Source organism: Achroia grisella, unplaced genomic scaffold, assembly GCF_030625045.1.
Source record: "Achroia grisella isolate CSIRO2021 unplaced genomic scaffold, CSIRO_AGI_Agris_v1 utg511, whole genome shotgun sequence".
NCBI classification, from domain to species: Eukaryota; Metazoa; Arthropoda; class Insecta; order Lepidoptera; family Pyralidae; genus Achroia; species Achroia grisella.
In genome coordinates this window covers 6552961-6575354 of record NW_026712905.1, presented here as the reverse complement: position 1 = coordinate 6575354, position 22394 = coordinate 6552961, and the positions used below count along the sequence as shown (strand labels likewise).

Sequence of the window (22394 nt, the reverse complement as noted above, 5' to 3'; positions counted from 1 at the left end):
ATTTTAGTGTAATATGAATATATATAATTTTATTTTGGGCACTAATAGGTACTGTAAAATATTTTTATAACAAATAGCTAATCTGGCTCTATAATTACGGTTTCAATAATTGTCTGGATTGTTTGTTTTTTAATTAAGATTATCTATAATAATTATTATTAATATTGTAAAGAAGTAAAGACCGTGAGTACTACAGCTGTCCTTGATTAAAGGGCTATCAAACACTAAAATAATTTACAAAATCGTAATACAAAACATACTAAATATTCAGGATAATCTTTTGTATTACTATTAATTATCAGATTTTGTAAATTATTTTAGTGTTGGATAGCCTATTAATCAAGGAAGGCTGTAGGCCATATAATATTACGTTGCGATAAATAGGGCCAGACCTGTAATAAAAAAGTTTCAAAAGTGGGGAAAATGTAACGCAGATGAAGTTGTATTTAGTTGTTATAACAAACTGTTGGTTTACAAACACATTATGTTTTATTTATTTGTTAACTATAAATAAAAGATATTAAATCAAAGACTGACTTATCTGTTTATTTTGAATAATAAAGAAACATATAGAATGCTTGTATTTTGTCTCATTTCATTGAGGCAAAACTGTGGAATACAGCTGCGGCTACAGATCAACAAAATGTGAACGCTGTGGATCAGGTGAAGCATCAGCCCCTTTACTATTTCTAGTAATATAAAGATTTATCCAGTATCCTTATGAAGTGCGAAAGATCAGAGAACTAAGTTTCTAAGACTTTTTATACTTACTCAGTGTTTTCATTATAAGTTTTCAGTTCTCCTTTGTAGATGATGTTAATCCATATTACTTCTTAATGGAGGAGAATTTCATATACATTAGAGTTTTGATATTTGTTATTAATATATGAGATTTTGCGATCTCTTCTCCAATTTGGAACTGATTGTGATGTTTTTTCAATAATATACAGTTAGTTGTAATCTCGTACCTACGATTAATATTGTCAATATTTATATATATCGTGTCTTAATAATTTATATTTGATGTCAAAGGTTTCGAGCGATCTCTGCATAATCACCCACTTTCACGTTATATATCTGTTTTGTTATTCTCCTTATATCTGTAAAATCATATGCACACTATGCACCTACACACATCAAAACAAACAACATTACCAAAATAAAAGACATTAGTGTCCGCAATCATTTTATTACTATTCTGGTATGCTTACAAATGTTCAATTAAGTAGTTAAATACATCTACATTTTGATAATTTAATACACAACCCTTTCAATAACTACTCGTCGTCAAGTTAGCGAGTTTTTCAGAATGATCGCCTCAACGTAATCTGAATACACATAATGTATTTTTGGCTGACAAGAGATTACAAACATAAAGTAAATAATTTTATTTACACCTATTAATATTTACACACTTCTATAATTATATTTACAAGAATCTAATTCTCTTAGTATTAAAAATCTCAATTAATTTATTCTCAAAGATCCTATATTTATAATATTGATATTATAACCTAAATAATTTTTCAATAACGTTATAATACAATTTTTTACTTGTCCACGACAAGTCACAGTTATATAAATTTGTCTACAAATGAAAGAAATAAAGTTGTAAACACATAGAACATTGATAAAGTGACCTTATGTCTTACTTACCCTTTTGTCTTGTCCGTTTACTTAGAAACTCGTAAATTTGTTTGTGTCCTCACTCTTTCCACATAAGTAAGGAAAACAAGGACAAACATGGTATAAAAACAAAAGTAACTGAAAGTAACGTTTAGTACTGATCCGGCAGATATGCTACGAAATGATCTGGAATGGAACCATGTTATTATCTAGAGAATTCAGTATAAGTAATTTTTACTAATTCCAATAAATGTATGTATAATGTATATGTGTGTTAACTCAGTAACTATGCAAGTATAAACATATAAATAAGATTTATCAAGTCATAAAAAATAAGATCATAGACCGTAATAATACCGAATAATATATCTAAATTCAAGCAGTGAATTGGAACTTTCATTAAATTAGTCATATACTGAAGAAAAGTATGGACTTAAAAGTATTTTCTTTTCTCTGAAAAGAAAGAACGGACATCTTGAACATTGATAAGAGTATGTCAATTGACGAGGTCGTTTGAAAACTAACAGTCGCATCTCTTAGTAAAGGAAAGGCAGTCGAGTACGTACTTACGAAATAAACAGTCAATAGTTTCAAGATATTACGCTCTACTTTTAATGACGAAAAGGTTACCTTTTAGAAACGTAAAAGTATCATTTATACCAATTTTTATAGGATTTAAAAACACGTTTTAAATTTAAGTTTTAAATATAAAAAAAAATTACAATTGAATTATTTTAAAAGATTTTCTTGCTGCCTATGTATTTTAGGTAGAAGGATAGCATTAATGTTTGTATGCAGAATATTTTTATAATATGTGTTTTGTAAAAGACAAATAATGTTTTAATATAGATACAATATTGCATTCTGTCTATGCCTGTAAAGATAACCGTGCAAATAAATAAATATTTTATCATTTATAAATATTATATTCCATGCCGCAACGATGAGTAACCGAATCTCTGTTGATTTATAGCGTATTCAACGAGTTTAATGTATTTTTTTATTAATTTTTTTTGAACCAACAATACCGTAATTCGTCAAAATAATAAATCGAACTGAAATATATTTTCATTGAATTTGCCTAATAAGTTTTCAATTCAATCGACGTTGGACCTTTAATGAAACGAGTATTATTTATTAATTATAGTTATATTTATTTATTCCTCTTGAAAAAAACTGCTTGAATAGTCGTATTAAAATATATCAAGAACTACATCGCAGTGATATCTTCGAAATGCGAAGTGAGATCAAAGGAATCGACAAAGTTTATTGTCGGAATGAGAATCGTCATCGCATACGAACATTGTCGACGCTTGTTTGTCCAACTAGATCGAAGGCAAATAACGTGGCAAAGAGAGCAACTGAAGGCTTAGATACATTACATATAGATAAGCTTCTTGCTTCCATTCAATCTTGGTTCGTTCCAGATTGGAATAACGAAATCGATTCGCTAGTAATCTCGGCACAGGATTAAGACGACGGGCGTAGTTAGCTGGAAAAACAAAGGAGAATCAGCTAAGGATAATCTTATAACGCTCCTTGTAAAGTAAACGCGTCCCGCTAATCTTCTTAGAGCCCGTTTATTATCGAAATTATTTTACTTCGTCTTTCATAAAAGGGTAAAATAACAAAAGGGTTTTATACTGTTTGAAGTGTCGACCATAAAATTGACGTATTACTTTTGAACATATTATTTACCTCATAGAAAATATACAATAATAATATCGTTGTATTTTAAATACAAATCACTAACAAAATTCAACAGTTTTTTAAACTCGTTTGTATCAATACAAACAGTTGTTTAATAATGTTACATAAAAATTATACAATTGTACTCTGTACATGGATTTTCTTCCGCAGTTTAAAACGTTTTGGAAGTCGTAGAAGTAACCACATAGAAATTGGTCATCTTAAAGACTGTTTTTCTAGTCTTAAATTGTTTATAATTTCAGTAAGATGGATATAGACATTGGCAGAAAAGATTGAGATGACTATCGCTATTATTGAGATGTGATGCCCAAAGAGCGGTAAGAGAAGTAGTAGCCAGGTGGTGGGCCGATTGTTGATGGCAGCAACAGTTGCGAGAATGGCGCTGTTCAGGTGATGTGGCGTAGATCCAGAGCTTTGCATGGCTGCGGGACGCTCGCCGCTCAGTACGTGAACTATTACCGATGCTGATTCTGTATAAATAAAAAAATAAAATAAAATTAGACACGCCTTCATTAGAGACCATTTTTGTGTAACAAAAATAAAAATAATTTTATGAAATTAGAAGCAGGTTCACCAGAGATCATTTCTAGTTGTTAGTTCATATAAATTAGGTCATGGGTTCGATTAAGACAGGCTTTATCTGGGCGTTGTGGATTATGCCCCAGATGTTTTGTTCACCGATGAGACTATTCAGTGCTTGCTAGCGTTTAATAGGTTTTGCATAGAATGTAAATATAAGTATCTATTATATTCAATAAAAATATATAAATGTTAAAGTTAGGTAACTATAAATGTGTTTATTTAATTATAACCAAACTATATAAAGAGTAAAGTTAACCTTTGGGAAATTTTGCAACTAAAACTAGTAATAAATTATGTTTTTTAGTTTTTTTTTCTGATTTAATTACAAATATGATACGATTTAATAGTCTATAAATAAAATTAATTGACCTGTTTTTTTTATTCATATATATTGCATTTTTATGTATTTCTACAAGTGTAAAATTTAAAGAAATATGTACATATATATTTTACCAGAATCTGTTAAGCGAATAATATTGGTAGTAAGACATTGTTCCTTTCTTTGTTATGCATATGAAGTTACGTAGAATATCGAGGTCTTTCTTAATTGGATAGTGGATCTGCTTTGTTTAGTTAAATATAACCTGTATCTGAAGTATATAAATCAATGTACCTACTCTAACTTTTTATTACATTATTATTGAAGTTATAATCATATCAAGTGGTAAAGTTGCATTTTAATAGAAATTAGCCAATATTATTCTTGCACACCAAAAATAAATATAAAGTCATAATATAATCAAAAAATCTTATTTGTACTTCTGTGATTTTATGTTTTGGTTTTAAAAAGAGATCTCTTTAATAATTTCTTCTATGGTAACAATATTTATTTGTGTTTTAAATATAACTTTTTTAATTATATCCGTCCATATCCGATTTTTTTAAATTTAATAATATGTTGTATTATTATTATATTGTTATTAATGTATTCGTTTGAATATAAAGTGAACGAGATTTATTACCACAGAATCTGTAAAACAAATAACGCCAATACTAAGATACAGTTTCTACCCTTGTGGTTTGAAGTTAGGTAGGACATCGAGGTCTTTGTTAATTGAATAGTCAACCTGCATTGTTTAGTCAATATAAACTGAAGTATATAAATCGATGCAGTTATGTACTCTAACTATAAGGCTAATGGGAAATAAATGAATCAATATGAACGAATTAAAGGCGATTAATCCAATTTTACAATAGGTAAACTCGCTCGTTACGCAATTATAAATCAATTTGTGTATCAGTTTTAATCTGGATAAACAAAATATTTAATACAACTGCGTTAGTAATGTCCCATTTGGTTATTGTAAATTACATTTGCTACGGTCGAGAGTCATAATTATGACATGCTACTATTATTACGGTATTAAATGCTGTTACGCTATATCTATGTGTCCAATACGCAACTTAAAGAGTGTGATCTTCAACTGATCTTTTCTGTATTTACCAGTTGTCTATACTCATAACATAAATATTCAAGTGTGTCTAACTTACTGCCTATCCATTTGCTATTTTTTACAATTAAATAACTGGACGGATTTCGATAGATAGGTAGTATAGGCTTGTAAAGGATGGATATAGGGTATATTTTACCTAAAATAAAGACCTATCCGGCCTAGAAATGCAATATACCTTTATTGTGGCCAAAAAGCAGATAAAGTTGCATGTAACAGCAAGTATTTATTACAAAAAAATAATTGGTTAGGTTACTATCATCATTAGCTATTTTAAAACACTCTTTGAAAAGAATTCCCGTATTACAATATCTTTATTAAATTCGTACTCGGTTGTAATTAATTCACTATAATTACTAGTAATACAGGTGTAGAACATTTAACGCTATTAACAACAGCCAGGAAATCGCTACTAAATTATGTCATGCCACCCCTTTACACAAAGGATTATGGGGCTGCATAGAAACAACCGCCGCGTGCAGGCAGTAGGTACATCCTAATTACATATTTACCCCCTAGCAATTAGTGTGTACGTATGTTGATTGATTAATCCGCAAACCGACAAAACTAGATATCGGTTGAATTATTTTAGATTGGTACACTTTGAAGTCCCAATTGACGAAGCAGTCTAATTGTACCTGAGTACATAGCATGAGTTACATTTAACAGACTTGATAAAACCAATCTACAAAAATATAAAGGTGAGTATTCGTCTTTGTTCGTCGTCACTTTGTTCATTTAAACGCTCTAATATTTGATTCTACCACTCAGATTTGAAAAATACTTTTTCATTTTCTAGGCTAATAGTCTAAGTTTAGTAGCTAGTAGTAGACGACGACCACTACCATCGGAAGCAAGGGGTGCTAAATCGCTAGAGGACCGACGACGTCAATATTTGCAAGATACTAATGAACAATATGTATAATCTGCATATTTCAACATGTTGCTACACTTTTTGTTAATAAGATGCATATGTAATGTGTTAACTAAAGTGTTTGTAAACTACTAATCATAATTGTATAATTCAACTAAACAAATAAAAAAGTCCCATAGAGATTCTAAGTGTTGAAATAATACTCGTATAGTTTAAGGGCGATACGATGCGAAGCAGGACATTATTTCTACTGAACTAAACTGCGAGGCACAGTACCTATATTATATAGGTACTAGGTAATATATAGGTCTAGACCGTTCTAGAGTATTGATTACTAAATACACAATATTTCATTACTTTTTAAAAAGTATATTACTCTTATCTATGTTATGTATAACGGATATCTCTATCCTCCCACTTCCGTATTTAAACAAGCCGGAAGTAGAACAATACAGCTATCAGGGGAACGTTAGACTGACCTATAATAATCAGATATTGTGCGGTCTATTGTTTTCTTTTTGTTGTATAATAAAGAATTAATTAATATCATCCGATGAAGAATCTGAAAGAAAATGGATCGAATAAAAGATAAAGGACCCTGTAGCACGAATTGAAATAACGATATATATATATATATATATATATAACCGGTATTTTTACATATAATTTGAATGACAGACAAGCAGTCGCCCCATTTGGTAACTGGACTAAATCATCACCTCAGGTATTGCAATGCTGGAGAACTAAGATGTCATACCCTTTGTCTTTTCTTTTTATTATCTTTTCAAGCATGAGCGATATCACGAGAGTCACGTGACAACATGATGGCCCTAGTATTGTTTATGTGTATAGGCAATGGTTACTTATTTGTCATTCTAATTATATAAAAAAAACATTCACATGTTTACAATAAAACACATAATGTTCTTTGTGACATTTTTGGCGCAATAAAGTGTTTAATTATTATTATGGATAACATTTAGACGACCTCGGTGGTATAGCGGTTAGCACACCGCTTTACGATTGATGGTCGCGGGTTCGATTCCTCGCACGGCACAAACATTTGTATTCATGAGTATGATTGTTTGTATCGGTCTGGGTGTTTTCTATGTATAATAAGTATGTATTTACAAAAAAAAAATATCTATGTATATGTATCAGTTCTCTAGTACCCATAACACAAGCTTTAGCTAGCTTAACTTGGGTCTAGATGGCGCTGTGTGAATTGTCCTGAGATTATTATTATTATAATTATTTATTACACCTACTTTTAAATTACTTGATATAGTAACATTTACTACTTCCACAATTAAATTATTACACCGCCCAATCTTAAAGTGAAGCAAAATGTCTTACTATAAGCCCGTTCCCCCTGAGCGTTTCCTTTGTCATTTTGTATTTACTGTTGTAATTATTCATGTTATTGGTAGTTAACATTAAAGAGTATTTATTATATGTATACATATGTGGACGTTGCAAGCGTAAACTGTAGGTTAATATACTTATTGGAAACACCTTCCTACTCAAACTCATTATATTCGCATAATTCTTTATTTATTTATTATACACTGAGCAACGTATAATTTAGTAAACTGTTTGAAGAAAAATTCCTTCAAAGACGCCATTAATTGGAGCATTATATTTGATCACAGACTATAATCAAAACATATTTAATGTTTTGTTGCTAGCCTATGGTAATACTAACTTCTTTATTAATAATAATATTAGACTTGTAAAACACAAATTCTTCCTATACATAGAAATAATTTATTTCATTTGAATGAAAGCGATAACACAACAAATAGAGTTTGTGTTGTTGCCTTTTAATAGTTAATTGTCTCTTTAAGTAATAGTTTATATGGTTTAAAGAAAGGTTATACTTGTAACGGCGTGAGAAAATAAATATACAGCTTAGTGACGTGTTAGTATAAAAAAACTTACCAGAACTGCTGGGGGCACACGTGTAGTTGCCGGAATCATGAGGAGCAGCTCGAGCTATTAACAGTCGGCTAGTGCGGGTGCGTTGTTCAGTTTCTACGCTGATGCCGCCTCGTTGTGCGTAGTTCACTACTTGTTCTCCACGGTACCAATAGATGAAGCTGCAATTAATTTTTTTCTACAATCATCAGTTCTGAGACAGTTAAGTGACTACCTTACATAGCGACTTATAAGATTAGTTTAAATAAGTTGTATTTAAATATGCTCCTACCTGCTGTACATTAACAAGTATATAATGAAGATTAATTAAAGTAAATTTCTCATAAATGTATGTAGTTAAGAAATACTTTCAATATTCTAAAATTGATGTTACGTATATTCCTAATATTAATACATAGATATATAATATATTTTTTAAATGCCAGATTCTCACTGAAGTACGCTGAAATAATGAAGCGCAGAATTCTCTAATTCAAACATCCCTCTTTTACCTCCTTCTCAAATGTATAAAACATATTTTTATTACAAATTTTATTTAGCTTGCTGTGGTTTATGTTGTTAAATCCTGCAATTAAATTTTAGAACGGTTCGTCTAGTACTTAAACCAATTGCACTAAACTTTGGAATATTTGTTTTGTATATCGGTACTTGTACATATATTTAAACTAATTTCATCTGTTTATGTTATATAATATTATGTATATATTTAAATAATTGTCTGCCAACAATTCTGTCAATATATTCTACTTATGTATATGAATAACTTCGATGACAGTGCAATAATAAAACAACATAGTAGGTACTACCATATTGGTGGTCTGATGATAAAGCGGGAAGTTAGCAAATCGAAAATTGGAAGAAAACTATTATTTTACCTCATTAGGTTATTATTGAGTATATAGGCTTATTATATTAATCGCCATGATTACTTAATTTGAAGATATCTCCTATTTTCTGATTTTATATATCTGTAAAGACGATTTTTGTAAGATTTTAAAATACATTTTAATTATGATCTAATTTATTATTGTTAAAGTAAATATTATTAAAGTATATTTTAATATAAAATTATTTTAATTGTAATTCATCTTTAACTATACTTTTGCAAAGTATAGTAAAACATTAACACTACACAACCAATGCAATAAACGTGATAAAGAAATACTATTAATAATATTTACTTTATTCGATTTATGTATTCCACAGCATTTAGAAATATAATTCATAAAATTTTAATTAAATTGACTTGTAATTATAATTCAGGTGTTTATTTTCCCGCAATCAAATTGAAAGCAGTTTATTGTATATATAACTTGGTTATGAAATTTATTATCTATTTATATTCGAATTACATATATCGCCCAGCTTTATGGTTATGTCATAGGGAGTAAAAATGCTTTTAGATACAATAACTTTTTGTTTGCTTTGTACAAACGTCGACAGATTAGATTAAGAATTTGGAAGACCTTAGAACAATATTTTTTATGTATAACTGTTTTTGCGACATTGACAGATAAATTAAATATGTCATAGTATGGTGCATGATCAGCATTTGAAAAGGGCAAATAAATTGATGCTATTGTGGAGTTTTAGATTATATCTTATTCCTTGATAATTTTGAACAATATTTTTTATGTATAACTGTTTTATATATGGAAATTAAACTAAATGTGACCTTGATATAATATAAGATTATTAATATAACCATTGTATTAGTGTTATTTGGGACAAATGAAGATGATTATTATTAATATTTCCACTGTTTCGGAATCAATATCTTGTTGGATATATATTATTATTAATATTTCCTATATATATATTATTATTAGTGTTATATTTGGTGATGATAAGGTCGGGCTTATATCACCATGTCTTTTGTTTACACAATTGTATTTTTAAATATTGTTCACAGGATTGTTCAAAAATTTGTTACTATTATTATTATATACCTTGAGATTACTTTGTACAAACTGTTATAGTCATTTTCGTATTATTTTTGTGATTTATACTATAGCAAAAGCTTTATAGCTTTATAATAGATCTGTAAAACTTTTACAGTCAAAATAAATCTAAGAGCCGATCTCAATAACTCATGAGGTGACCTGAATAAAAAATGTCATCTCTCCACACGAAGCGTATCATCTTATCAATATTCAAATTGAAGGTCCCTCGCCGAGAGATCTCAGACACAGGGCACCATTAAATGGTGATAGGCAAAGAATGCCTCACTTAGGGACCCCAGTCGACCCTTTTATCTGGAAATAAGCTTATCATGTTTATGGATGCGAAGACTAAATGTATAGGCGCAGTGCGGTGTGAAAAGGTACACGATAACACACTTCCATTATAAGATCGTAAGATTTGGAAGGGGTCACCTATTCACCGAGACTTATGTGTTTACAACACTATTGACTGCCTCTATAGTGAAGTATAGAAGTTTATTCTACATATGGAAATCCCACCTTTTAATTTCGGATATCTAAAATATTTCGAATACTTGGTTACATTTTTTCTAGGTCGCTCTATTTAAATTAGTACTGTTATTATACAATTGTAGCATAGTAATTTAGAATACCGATTGTCTTATTAAAAAGAATAACGCCTAATAATTAACTAATATTTCCTTGTCTAAATATTTATTGTAATACATACATACTACTCGATATTGTCATACCCAAATAGTATACCAATATCTATGTAAGTTGAATCTTTACTCAAATAATATTATTAATGATAGTTATTTTTGTTTTTATAATATGTTAGATATTATAATTATAATATAATTATTGTCTAATATATACAATAATTCTATATACAATAACATAACATATAGTCATGACATGACTGGTTTACTATTCCTATTTATATAGTCTTATAAAACGCCAATATATATATAAATAAACGATTTTAATATTTTGAATGGCCTGTATAATGGCTAGTTACACGATAAAAAGCAGTGAAATAGAAATAAGAAATATATGTACCTGGTAAACAGAATCAGTACTTTTGTTTATAATCGGATTAGTTTTAGAAGCATTCCTTGTCTTCAGTCTCAGGCACAGGTACGTTCGGGATGGTTTGCATACGTGCTCTTTTAGAGTCATAGGCGGGACGCGACAGTTACAAGCACCTATTGTCCGATACATACGCTAATTTGGTAAACAATTGCTGTAGTTTATAATGACATACAGTGGTATTCCTGCGGTTTTATAATGAATATATACAACATACTTGGTATAGCATATCGTTCACAGAGTGGCGGCGAAATAGGTCGATCTAAGTACATATGTATGTGTATAGGAAGGTAGAAGGAAATTAATTGCATATTATGTACCGTATAAAATATGTATAAATCAATTACAAACTCATTCGCGTAATAAAGATGATTCTTCTCGACTAATTTACATTTGGAATAAAAATTTGAACATTTTATTTAATATGACTATTCTAACATATGCAGGAATACAAAATAACGTGGTTGTTTATTATGCAAAAGTCTTGTGCGTATATTATTTTATTATGTACCACAAAAGACCGCACAAAATGTTTTTGATGTTGCAATTTCCTCAATAATTTATTATACGGCAAGGTTATTTTCCTTATCGTCATAAAGTAATAATAATACAGAGTAAACGGTAGAGAATCTGAGATTTACGAAATTCACTTGAATTATATAACAGACGGTAGCAAAATTGTTGTAGACGCAGTTGTACATTACATAATACGATTGAAGGTAAATAAAATATAATGAAAAAAGAATTATATTATTTTCATAAAACGAATAGGTACGTATCCGTCGAACTTGACCTATCTTTATATCTTAAAAAAGAATTTCAAATATTCTTTAATTACACGTACATTTCGGTAAAGTATTCACAATATAAATAGGTTCTCAGATTAGGGTGTCTATAAGAGTGAAAGGAAATAATATTATAATATTAATCTTCATAAGACGCTAGTATGGATGTATACAATATACATAGATATATATGAATTCTCATGTATAAGGATCAATATCAGTTTTTTAACTTTATAAATAAGGTAGATCAATAATATATTCCAGATCAATATTATCCTTGCCATAAATTTCAAATATTTAAAGTATTTTCCACAAACAACTATTCTATATACGATAAATTACTTTGCAATAAATTGCTCATCTGAAGTTGCTGGTTATATATATATAGAAGATAAGAATTCTATTCAGTATCTATAAATTGGAATATCTACCGCGACGATAGCATTAGCAAAGATGGAGGTTGCCATGTGGTCATTACATATTGGCAGAAGATTTTGAACTCTATGTATATTAATTATTTTCATATGTATATACCTACTGTTTAATAAACATAAACTTATTTATTTTTATACTCTACATGAATTGTATATTCCTCTAAAAATATCTATACCTATGTAAGTAAATTAGTTGGTACTGATGTTGGCACATGACAGAGAAAAAAAATAATAAATTAAAAAAATAGCATTTTCCAATTAATATAAATTTTTATATATACAAAAATAACGGATTGTTGACTTATTCTTTATGTGCTGTCTCCAACTGGAGGTTGGCAATTATCGTGGCGATCTTAACCATGTCCACCGCTGTTTTGAACAGTGATTTGGTGTTAATCCCGTTTGTTGTCTAGCCGACGTATTACTTGAGTGTATTGTCCTTACCTTGGAGGATCGGGAGCGTGTTTCGCGACGCAAGTGAGATTGATATCCGAGCCAGCCCTTACGAATAGCTCTGGTCCAGATAGTATTTCCGCTTTTGAGACTGTTGACAAAAAAATTTGTTACTAGTAAAAACGTGGAATAAATTTAAAATTGTATAACGTGGTTTGACCAGGTTGATATGATTATGATCATTGACTATAGGATAAGAAATTACTTTATTACTAATATTAAATAAAACTATATAGAGGGATGTGTAGGGTATCAAATTATAAAATACGCGATTATTTCGTACTTCACATTTTTGCGACTTTTATAATTGGATAATGACAGCTAACCAGTGGAATAGTAAATAGGTTCAAGAAAAAAAAATCAAATGGACAAGAGTCAGATAAGTATTTTAAAATTTACAAATATCGACAGTTACAAATATCATTTTATTTCTCCGGACGTAATATACTAATGGATATATTTCGATTTATATTATTAACCCTTCTACAATACTAAATAGCGCCATAATAATTTATATATCTAATAATTATGCCTTTAAAATATTGTTTGCGAATGTTTTGTTCCCTAGAGCTCTATAAGCAATATCCTTATTGTTTTCTTTATCTTTCAAAGTAGAAAGCTCGCGATACAAATTATTATATTTCTTACAAAGAAACAATATTGCGTGAGAAAGTGTATTTTACGCAAAATTACAGTAATATATTTCCAGAATCTGATCCTTGGTGTAAACTTTCAAAGGGTTGCTTAATACCGTTACCTAAATAAAACCACAACTAACGATTAAGAAGTACAGAACATTGGAACGTAAAGGTTGATTTGAGATATACGAATAAATGTTACAATAAATTTCTGGAAATAGATTCTATTATGAATATAAATACATTTATATTGTAATATGTATTACAGAATGATTGAAATACAGGCAAGGGGCACACACACATGGAACAGAAATAAATACTTGGAAAATATTCTAAATCAGTACATTACACGTTAAAAGCGATAATATATACCTATAAATTGTAAAAGCTTTCGCTTGACTTAATAATTTTATATAATTCTGCGTGAAACGGAAGCATGCATTGTTGTTTTAGATATGGGACATAAATTTAACCTAATCAGCTATTTAAAGTACAGTTAAAAGATGAAGGACATATCCTAGGATTGTTAAATATAAGGAATGTCATGCAAATAGATTTTTTTAACGGCATCTATGCTTGGCAGAATGTGGACAACAACCACTTCAGTTCAATCACAAACGATGTTTTATTAGTCACGTTGTGTTTTAATTAACCACTCTTTCTTTCTTAATAATATTTTGTTGTAATTAAATATATTTTGCATTTTGTGTACTAATATTTGGTATTAAATGAGAACAATCAAACAAAAGAAATTGAGTCGGACGTCAGTCCTTAAAAATTTAATAATAAATTGAAGTGGAATTTAATTATGATTACATTTATAGTAATTTAGCTGACTAACTCAGGACTTCGTCCACGTCGAATATAACTATAATATATTTTTCTAAAATAAAAGTAGCCTAAGTTACTCCTTATTACATCAGCTACCTGCCAATAAAAGTCCCGTCAAAATCGGCTTAGCCATTTCTATGAGAAGCGGAACAAATAGATAGGCAGACAAAAATTGTAAAAAATGTTATTTTGGTGTATGTCCCGTATTTTATATATGAATATATGCATGTAGTAAAAAACGGTTATTTCAATACTACAAACAGACACTCCAATTTTATTTATATGTATAGATATATTTACTACAACGATGGTACGATAAGAATATCTTTTTTGTTGAGATGTTAGTGGGGATTATGATTTATTATGAACTACTCCGACGTGAGTGATAATGGAGTGATAATGGAATATAGTAATTTATAGGTTTATCTTTGCGTGTATATAGGATTATCCATATCGACTAAAGATCCCACGCTTTAAAATTTTCATCATTTGTGTGAACTTTTCTTATGATCGTGAAAAATTTTGATGAAAAAATACTTATAAATTCTAGTACTTCTAATATATTCTCTTTTACTTGAAACTACTTGTTATTAAAAGTTTGTATGGTATTTGAAAGGTTTGAGATATGATGTTAAAAATTAAATGGTATTAAATGACATCAGACAAAACGTGTTATTTCGTAAAAGGAAAACCTTTTTTTTTGCATCACTTACTCTTCTGCTTATTTCTGTATTTATCTACTTCATGTGGTATTATTTTTACAATTTGTAAAGCATATGCACTGACCTGTAATTTAATTGCGTGGGATTTACGTCAGAAATATACGAGTATGTTACGTAATATAAAATGTATCACAATATAACTTCATTTTTGTTACGTGCGTATTGGAATAAAAACCAAAATAAAATATTTCCATCTTATTCCAATAAAATATTTTGTGATATTTTCATTACAATTTTTAGTTGTTTTTTTATAAATATAACTTTGACGGCCTGGGCGATCTAGCAGTTTAACAAACCACTTCAATTCCAATGATCACAGGTTCGATTCCACGCATGGTACCAATATTTGCATTCATGGGTATGATTGTTTGTATTGGTCAAACTGTTATCTATTTAAATTACTTATGTATTTAATAAAAATATGTATTAGGCTAGGTATTTATCTGTTGCCTAGTATCTGTAACATAGCTCTGCTTAGCTTAATTATTTCATTACGATTAGCAATATCTAATATTAATACATAACCATCTATGTAAATTTCACATTGATTCACACAATTAAAGCCGCGTTACATTACGATAGTCTGAGATACTCACCAACAACTGTCAGACGAAAAGACAGACTAATCTTAGGCTCAGTAGAAACTTGACATTCGTAAGCCCCCGAGTCTCGAGGTTGAGCGGGCGCCACTCTAAGCGTCCATTCGTCCGATCCGTCAGCGTGGAGCGCAGCGAACCTTGCATCACTGCTGTACGTATGCACACCCACAGTTAGGATGTGTAAATCACGCTTACGGATCCAGGATACCTGCGAATATTAATCTGCATTAGTCAATGTGACTGCGGCATTTGTGATTGTTAGAGTTTGGATGTATGAAACACCCATACAAATTGTGGATTATTGGAGAAGTCCTAAATTATATTATAGTAAATCTCCTCCCCTTCCGTCACAACTGATTATATTGAAATTGAAATGTCATATAATATATGACATAAAAATTCTAGACGGGTGAATGTGCATCAAGCACCATATAATAATTGTATTTTTTATATATCATTTTTTCTATTATAATTATTGGTGTCGCGTACAAGCAGAAACAAAACGCAACACAAAAGGAGCGTTCTGATTGGAGCGCACACCCATCCAATTTAAATATGCAACGTATTGTAACAGACTTAAAATATCAACCGACCGATCTAACGTACATTTTGTTCACTCCACCAAATTTGTAATTATCACAGTATTTAACCATTAAATTCAAGACTATAAGCAATTCTATCATTTTCTACAACCCGTAATCATGCTGAAGCCAACATCACCTATATATCCATCTGAGCATTCGAGCCGCATCATCACGTACCAATTGGTTTTTAAATATGTCTTACACATAATACACTGGAATTGCAGTGCTAAAATTCATTAAAACTAACTACACAACAAATATTAAATCATTTCTGTCTTATAGTAGTTAGATCTCGTGAATAATTATTACTTTCGATTGCTAGTTACTACTAATATTAAAATAGGAACCGAAGAGTAACATGTTTAGAACTTGCGAAGGCTACAGTATATTTCGTATATGAAAACTCTTGCGAAGTTAGCGTCCTTAGTATATTTATCTCTTTATATTACAATTATATACTATATATCATACATTTATGCCCTAAATTAATACCAAATTATTTTTGATAACTGAATATTTACCTCATATTTTCTTGTCGTTAAAAGTGAGAATGTCAAACGTTGTCGATGGTTGTACCCCCACTTGGATCTAAATTGTTAAGACCCCATCCCTATGTTGAGAAGAGGACTGCCAAAACTAAGGCCTTGTGATTTGTGGATAGTAATAGCATATGTTAAGCAAATACGGAATTGTTCTTAACATATACATGACGTTAATTCATAAATAGCATTATCTATTGAATTCTCAAGTTTGAATGAGTTCTCATTCTCGCGTTAACTATACATTCCTACTTATAACTTCAAACTATTGTCTATACCATACTATTTACTAAAATAATGTAATAATAATATAACCACACATATATAAGAATAATTTAAGAAAACTATGAATTTCGTAGCATATACCAACCTCATAGGTTAGTTCAACGTTTTATCGCACTTCACTTACACTATCGATGTGCGCTAAATATTGAAACAATAATTAATACCAAATCTCAGTTAATAACATAATAAATACGAAATTCGACTATACTCCTAGTTATAAGTACGAGTATATTTTAGACAGAATCTAAATTATAGCAACTAGTGTTTACCGCTCAATGCAATATTTGAAGTTTGCTAGTTATCGACACTGATGTGAAGGGGTCAACGTAAATTGTTTTTCATAGAATTTTAGTATTCGCCCAGTATAAGTTGAAACAGTTCAATTAAAGTGAAAAATTGTATAAATAATAACTGTTGGTTTCATTTTTTCACATAATACACTGGAATTGCTTCCTAGTCATCTAAATATTCTATTTGATCAATAAAAATGACGATTTTTGGACTACACAACACATATATTAAATCATTTGACTTTATGTCTTATAGTAAAAGTTCCAAATGGTTCGTGTAAATATACACACGGTGCTGCTGAATAAATAATATACAATGATTTTTACCAAACCTCATTATTGCAATTTATATTATTATTAATATTTATTATTATTATTGCAAGAGCTAAACCCCGAAAAAAATATAAGACAGAAAACAGAAATTTATTGACAGAATAGTTAAAATCTGGCTATTTATAAGTTTTCTATATAATTTGAGATTAACAAAGTATGATATAGAAATATAAGTATTATATTATTAATTCATTTATATACACAAAGGACGAGAGTTATTTATCAGGACGCCTACTTAAATTCGGAGCACATAATTTTGATAATTTCATCAAGGGGCACTTGAGAAGGCAATGAAAGTCAATGTAATTTATGAGATAATTGTAATACAAAGTGGAAACAAGTATTTCAGGCCCTTCCGTTTAGTGCAGCCACGTCGAGCGTATCTGCTTGAATTTGTATTCTGAACGATTCACAGCGGGGTTTTAAAACTTTCTTCGTGACACGGTTTAAAGCGTGGCGGCGACAGAACTAACTGGATATACATAACTAGAAATCCCCGACTATTCTTTTTCTCAATGCTTAAGTTTTATGGGTCAAACCTAGATCAAACGGGACTTTATTCTTCCTAACTAGAAAAGCATTGACAGCGCTTAGTTGACACTGCTGGTTATATTTCTTAAATAAAATTGTATTTATTACACCAATTCTCTTTTTTTTTTAAACCTTAAGTATATTATTAAGATAGTTTAAAATAGGAAAAATAAATAAAATAGACATACGTCTGTTTATGTTATAGACATAAACACACGTATGTATTAATTATTTGTACTGTGCGTATCGAAATGTGCTGATGAGAAAGATGAGATATGCACGCGCCGAAGTTTAAACCGAATATCCCAATTTCAATATGGAAAACTTTCTAAATATATTGAAATATTATAATATTGTTAATTTAATATTAAATCTATAAAGTTCTTTATATTATGAGTCCAAAGACACATACGAGATAAACATCGAATTGTGTGACACCTATGTTAGTTGTAGTTTTGGTTAATAATTAATTTATTACAAAAGTAAATTAAATTTGACATTATTTGGTTTTTTATATGTCACTACTGTAATTGACTTAAATTGATGTTAAAGTGAACATATATTACACGTTTTTCCTAGAGAGTTTATAAGAAATAATAAGCAATTACAACTAACTTTCTAACTATATTGAAATATTAGAATATTGTTAATTTAATATTAAATCTATAAAGTTCTTTATATTATGAGTTCAAAGACACATACGAGTTTTGTAAACATCGAATTGTGTGACACCTATGTTAGTTGTAGTTTTGGTTAATAATTAATTTATTACAAAAGTAAATTTAATTTGACATTATTTGGTTTTTTATGCCTGCTGGATGTCACTACTGTAATTGACTTAAATTGATGTTAAAGTGAACCATATACTTACACGTTTTTCCTAGAGAGTTTATAAGAAATAATAAGCAATTACAACTACATACTTCATTTTATATTGACAAAATATTTTAGTAATTACAATATTCGATAAACGGCCAGAGACTTATTGTATCCGTTTACTTATGGTATCAATTTAGCTACCCGAAGATATTGTTTATTAAGTGTTTTTTAAATATCAAATTTATGTTAAAATTCAACAAGCATTAACATTGCTCCCAAAATAGAACGGTGTATACAACTAGATTACAATAGAAAATATCTAAAAATATGTAATCCTTTCTATCAGAACAATAAAGATTCTTACTACTTAAATTTATCTGTATACTAGTATATTGTAATCTAAAAACATTGTACGTACACAATGCCCAAGAAATTGTTTGTGGATGATACCACAGATAACATAATGATACCACTATTTTTTTTTCAATACGAAAGTGGCGTATTGCAAAAATCAAACTCATCTCTTGCGAAAAATATTATATAAATACATAAAAGATTTATTACTTTTGGCAATAATTGAAATCGCCAGTCAAAACGTGACTCGAGGTATAAGTGAGGTGAATCAGCGAATCTTCAATGAGTCAGCCCTTCAACAGCAATTTGGCCACTATTCAGTCGTCGGTCGCATCGGAAACCACATAAAAGATTGCCCACTCCAATGAATGGCGCTGTTATGCCTGGGTAAAAAGCTAAATGTCTTTTACTCTATACATTAGGTACATACTATGTATATTCATATTTTAATAAGATAAATTTCCAAACCTAGGGTGAGTGTTTTACATATTTGTTACTTACTATATAGACTGCATTTGAAAAGGTAGTCGGATTTATTGTTTGGAACAAAGTCATCTTTGATGCTACAACGACCAACTTCAATTTTGATGAACTTATATGCATATCACGAAAGCAAGACACTTCAAAGGTAAAAGTAAATATTAAAGCCCTAGAATTTATAAACATACCTCGTAGGTACAATAGGTACCTAATTATCCTGTTCAACAATTGTTCCTCTAGTAGGGTATTCATTAAAATTACTAACATTTTAAATATTATGCGAATTTCATATTTGTGTGTGTGGAGAATCTTTCAGAACTACTACATTTATTTAATAATATATTTGAATAATTATGAAGATTGCCTTAGATAGCCTAAGGCGATCTTTGTAATTATTTTGTATTGTTGCCCACTTCAGATGCCTACATGGTACGGTAGTGTTTACCAGTTACCAGATGGGCCGTATATTTGATTGCCACTTCTGTGGTATGAAAAAACTTTTTCTTCCGTACTTGTTCTGATTTATGCTTTTATTATTGCATATGTCACGTCGGTGGTTAATAGACAAAATGTATAAATAAAAAATACAATGAAATTAAGAAGCAACTCATATAACTGAATTTTAATTACAAATTAAGTTTAGGCGTGAAAAGATAAGACAGACAGAGTTATTTTCACATTGAGATTACCGGTTAGCAAAAGGTAGTATGGGGTAGAACTAAATAGCGTCATGTAGCCAGTTCAGGTCGTTGAGCCCGTATACTAAGTAGATAAGTACTTGCAAGCGACGTTGACAGGAGTTCGACATTGTAATTCTAATGTATCTGTACGATAAATGATGGCGGTAGTACTACTGTCACCACTTTATGCCCCATTAGACTGGAAATGTTATTATGAATAATACATTTGATTATAGGTTATTTATTGTGGACAGTAGTATGTGTAAAACAGTGCCAGGCATTTATTACCGTATTAAGTGAAAACGGCAGAACATAATTTCTTTATAATTTGGTACTTATGACTTTCTTTTACAGAATGTACAGAACTCAAGTCTCGCACGTTACGTTACGTTACGAGTAATGGCTTGAAAATCGATCACTATTAGTTTTAATGTGCCGCTTTAATATTAGTTTTTTTTATATAACTGGAATGCCAAACAGGTAACGCCCTACCTAACGGTAAGTGCTAATCGTCGCCTATATACATGAATAGCCCCACGGTCACGCACAACAACCCAAATCACAGGCTAAATGTGAAAAATAGAGTCATACAGTACATCCCGTTATCATGTAACGACCGTGATATCACACTTTTGCTTTTGTTGCCATTCCACGGGATTAAGATATCATGCTTTCATATCCTACAATATTCACTGCCCTATCTTACTTTTCAACTGAAACATCTTAAGCCAGCTGTTTGGTGGTCGAGTCAGGCGAGACAGAGGTATCACCCTAGACAACTGTTTACAAAGTCCACCTCGTTAAAAATTTGATTTAGACTCGATCGCGTATAAAGTCGGCCTACATGTTGATTCACCTTGACATATGTTACGATGATTGATGAATTCTATTGTTTAATCCATTTGTCCATGTACGTCTATAATTAGTTCAAACATAAATAGTAATTAACACAATAATTCGTTTTCTATGTATAATCTGTTTTTATTCCATTTTGTAAATGGTTCTAAATTCAAATTAATTTATAGCATGAAAATGGCAGGATTATTCGATTTTAAACCATAATTTATACGTATACGATATTACCGTGCATGACGCCCACCCATGACCAACGAAACAATATCTTTATCAAATTTGAGCGGTTGTCGATGATTTATTTTTGCATTCCACAAGGTCTACTCCCATGATTGTCCTGTATTAATCTTCTCAAATTGATTGTTTTTGCATAAACATACTTTTGTTTATTTTATTATTAAAATTGCTTGTTTTTTTATTAAGAAACTTATTATAAATTTTGTAATGACATATTGTAAATTAAATAATGTAAATTTAATATTGTACTGGGTGAAAACTGTGATCGGTACAGCCTATGCTGTAAGTAATATAATTGACGAGTGGAGTAACCTGAAACAGTCATGCTCGCTATAAAGTTCAAACTTGTGGCGGCGCGGCGGCGTGGTGGGCCGGGTCGATGTGCTCCCTCAAATATGGTTGAGTACAATGATGGCTGGCTCATACGTCATACGTGAACGGGTGCTGCTTGTGGGGACTGGTCTGTTCAGGTTGTGAACACTGATTAGATTTTTTGTTCTTTGCGATAGCATATGCTGGTGGTCACTCTATTCTCCCAAATTTGAATTTTAATAACTGTATTTATCATAAACATGTTCCACTATTATTTGAAAAAAATACGAGCTGAGTTTCTTGTCAGTTCTTCTCATCTCGATATCATTCCGAACTGAGCGACTTCAAAAACTTTTATTATTATCAGACGACTTACGGTAGATTTGACATATCATAAGAGTCTGTAATAGACCTACATGAATAAAGATATTTTGAATTTGA

The 22394-nt window shown here is 30.1% G+C and overlaps 1 protein-coding gene across 1 annotated transcript in view; it reads right to left on the bottom strand.

Moving 5' to 3' along the window:
• Nucleotides 1–2143: 2143 nt before the first annotated feature.
• LOC131846382 (hemicentin-2-like) overlaps nucleotides 2144–22394 on the bottom strand; it is a 31582-nt gene continuing 11331 nt past the window's right edge. Inside the window, exons 3-6 of the mRNA XM_059195657.1 lie at nucleotides 15655–15865; nucleotides 12859–12958; nucleotides 8185–8342; nucleotides 2144–3806 (exon numbers count right to left, since the gene is read on the bottom strand). Of these exons, the coding sequence (XP_059051640.1) occupies nucleotides 3532–3806; nucleotides 8185–8342; nucleotides 12859–12958; nucleotides 15655–15865 (744 nt within the window). The 3' untranslated portion in view covers nucleotides 2144–3531. The remainder of the gene's footprint in view (nucleotides 3807–8184; nucleotides 8343–12858; nucleotides 12959–15654; nucleotides 15866–22394) is intronic.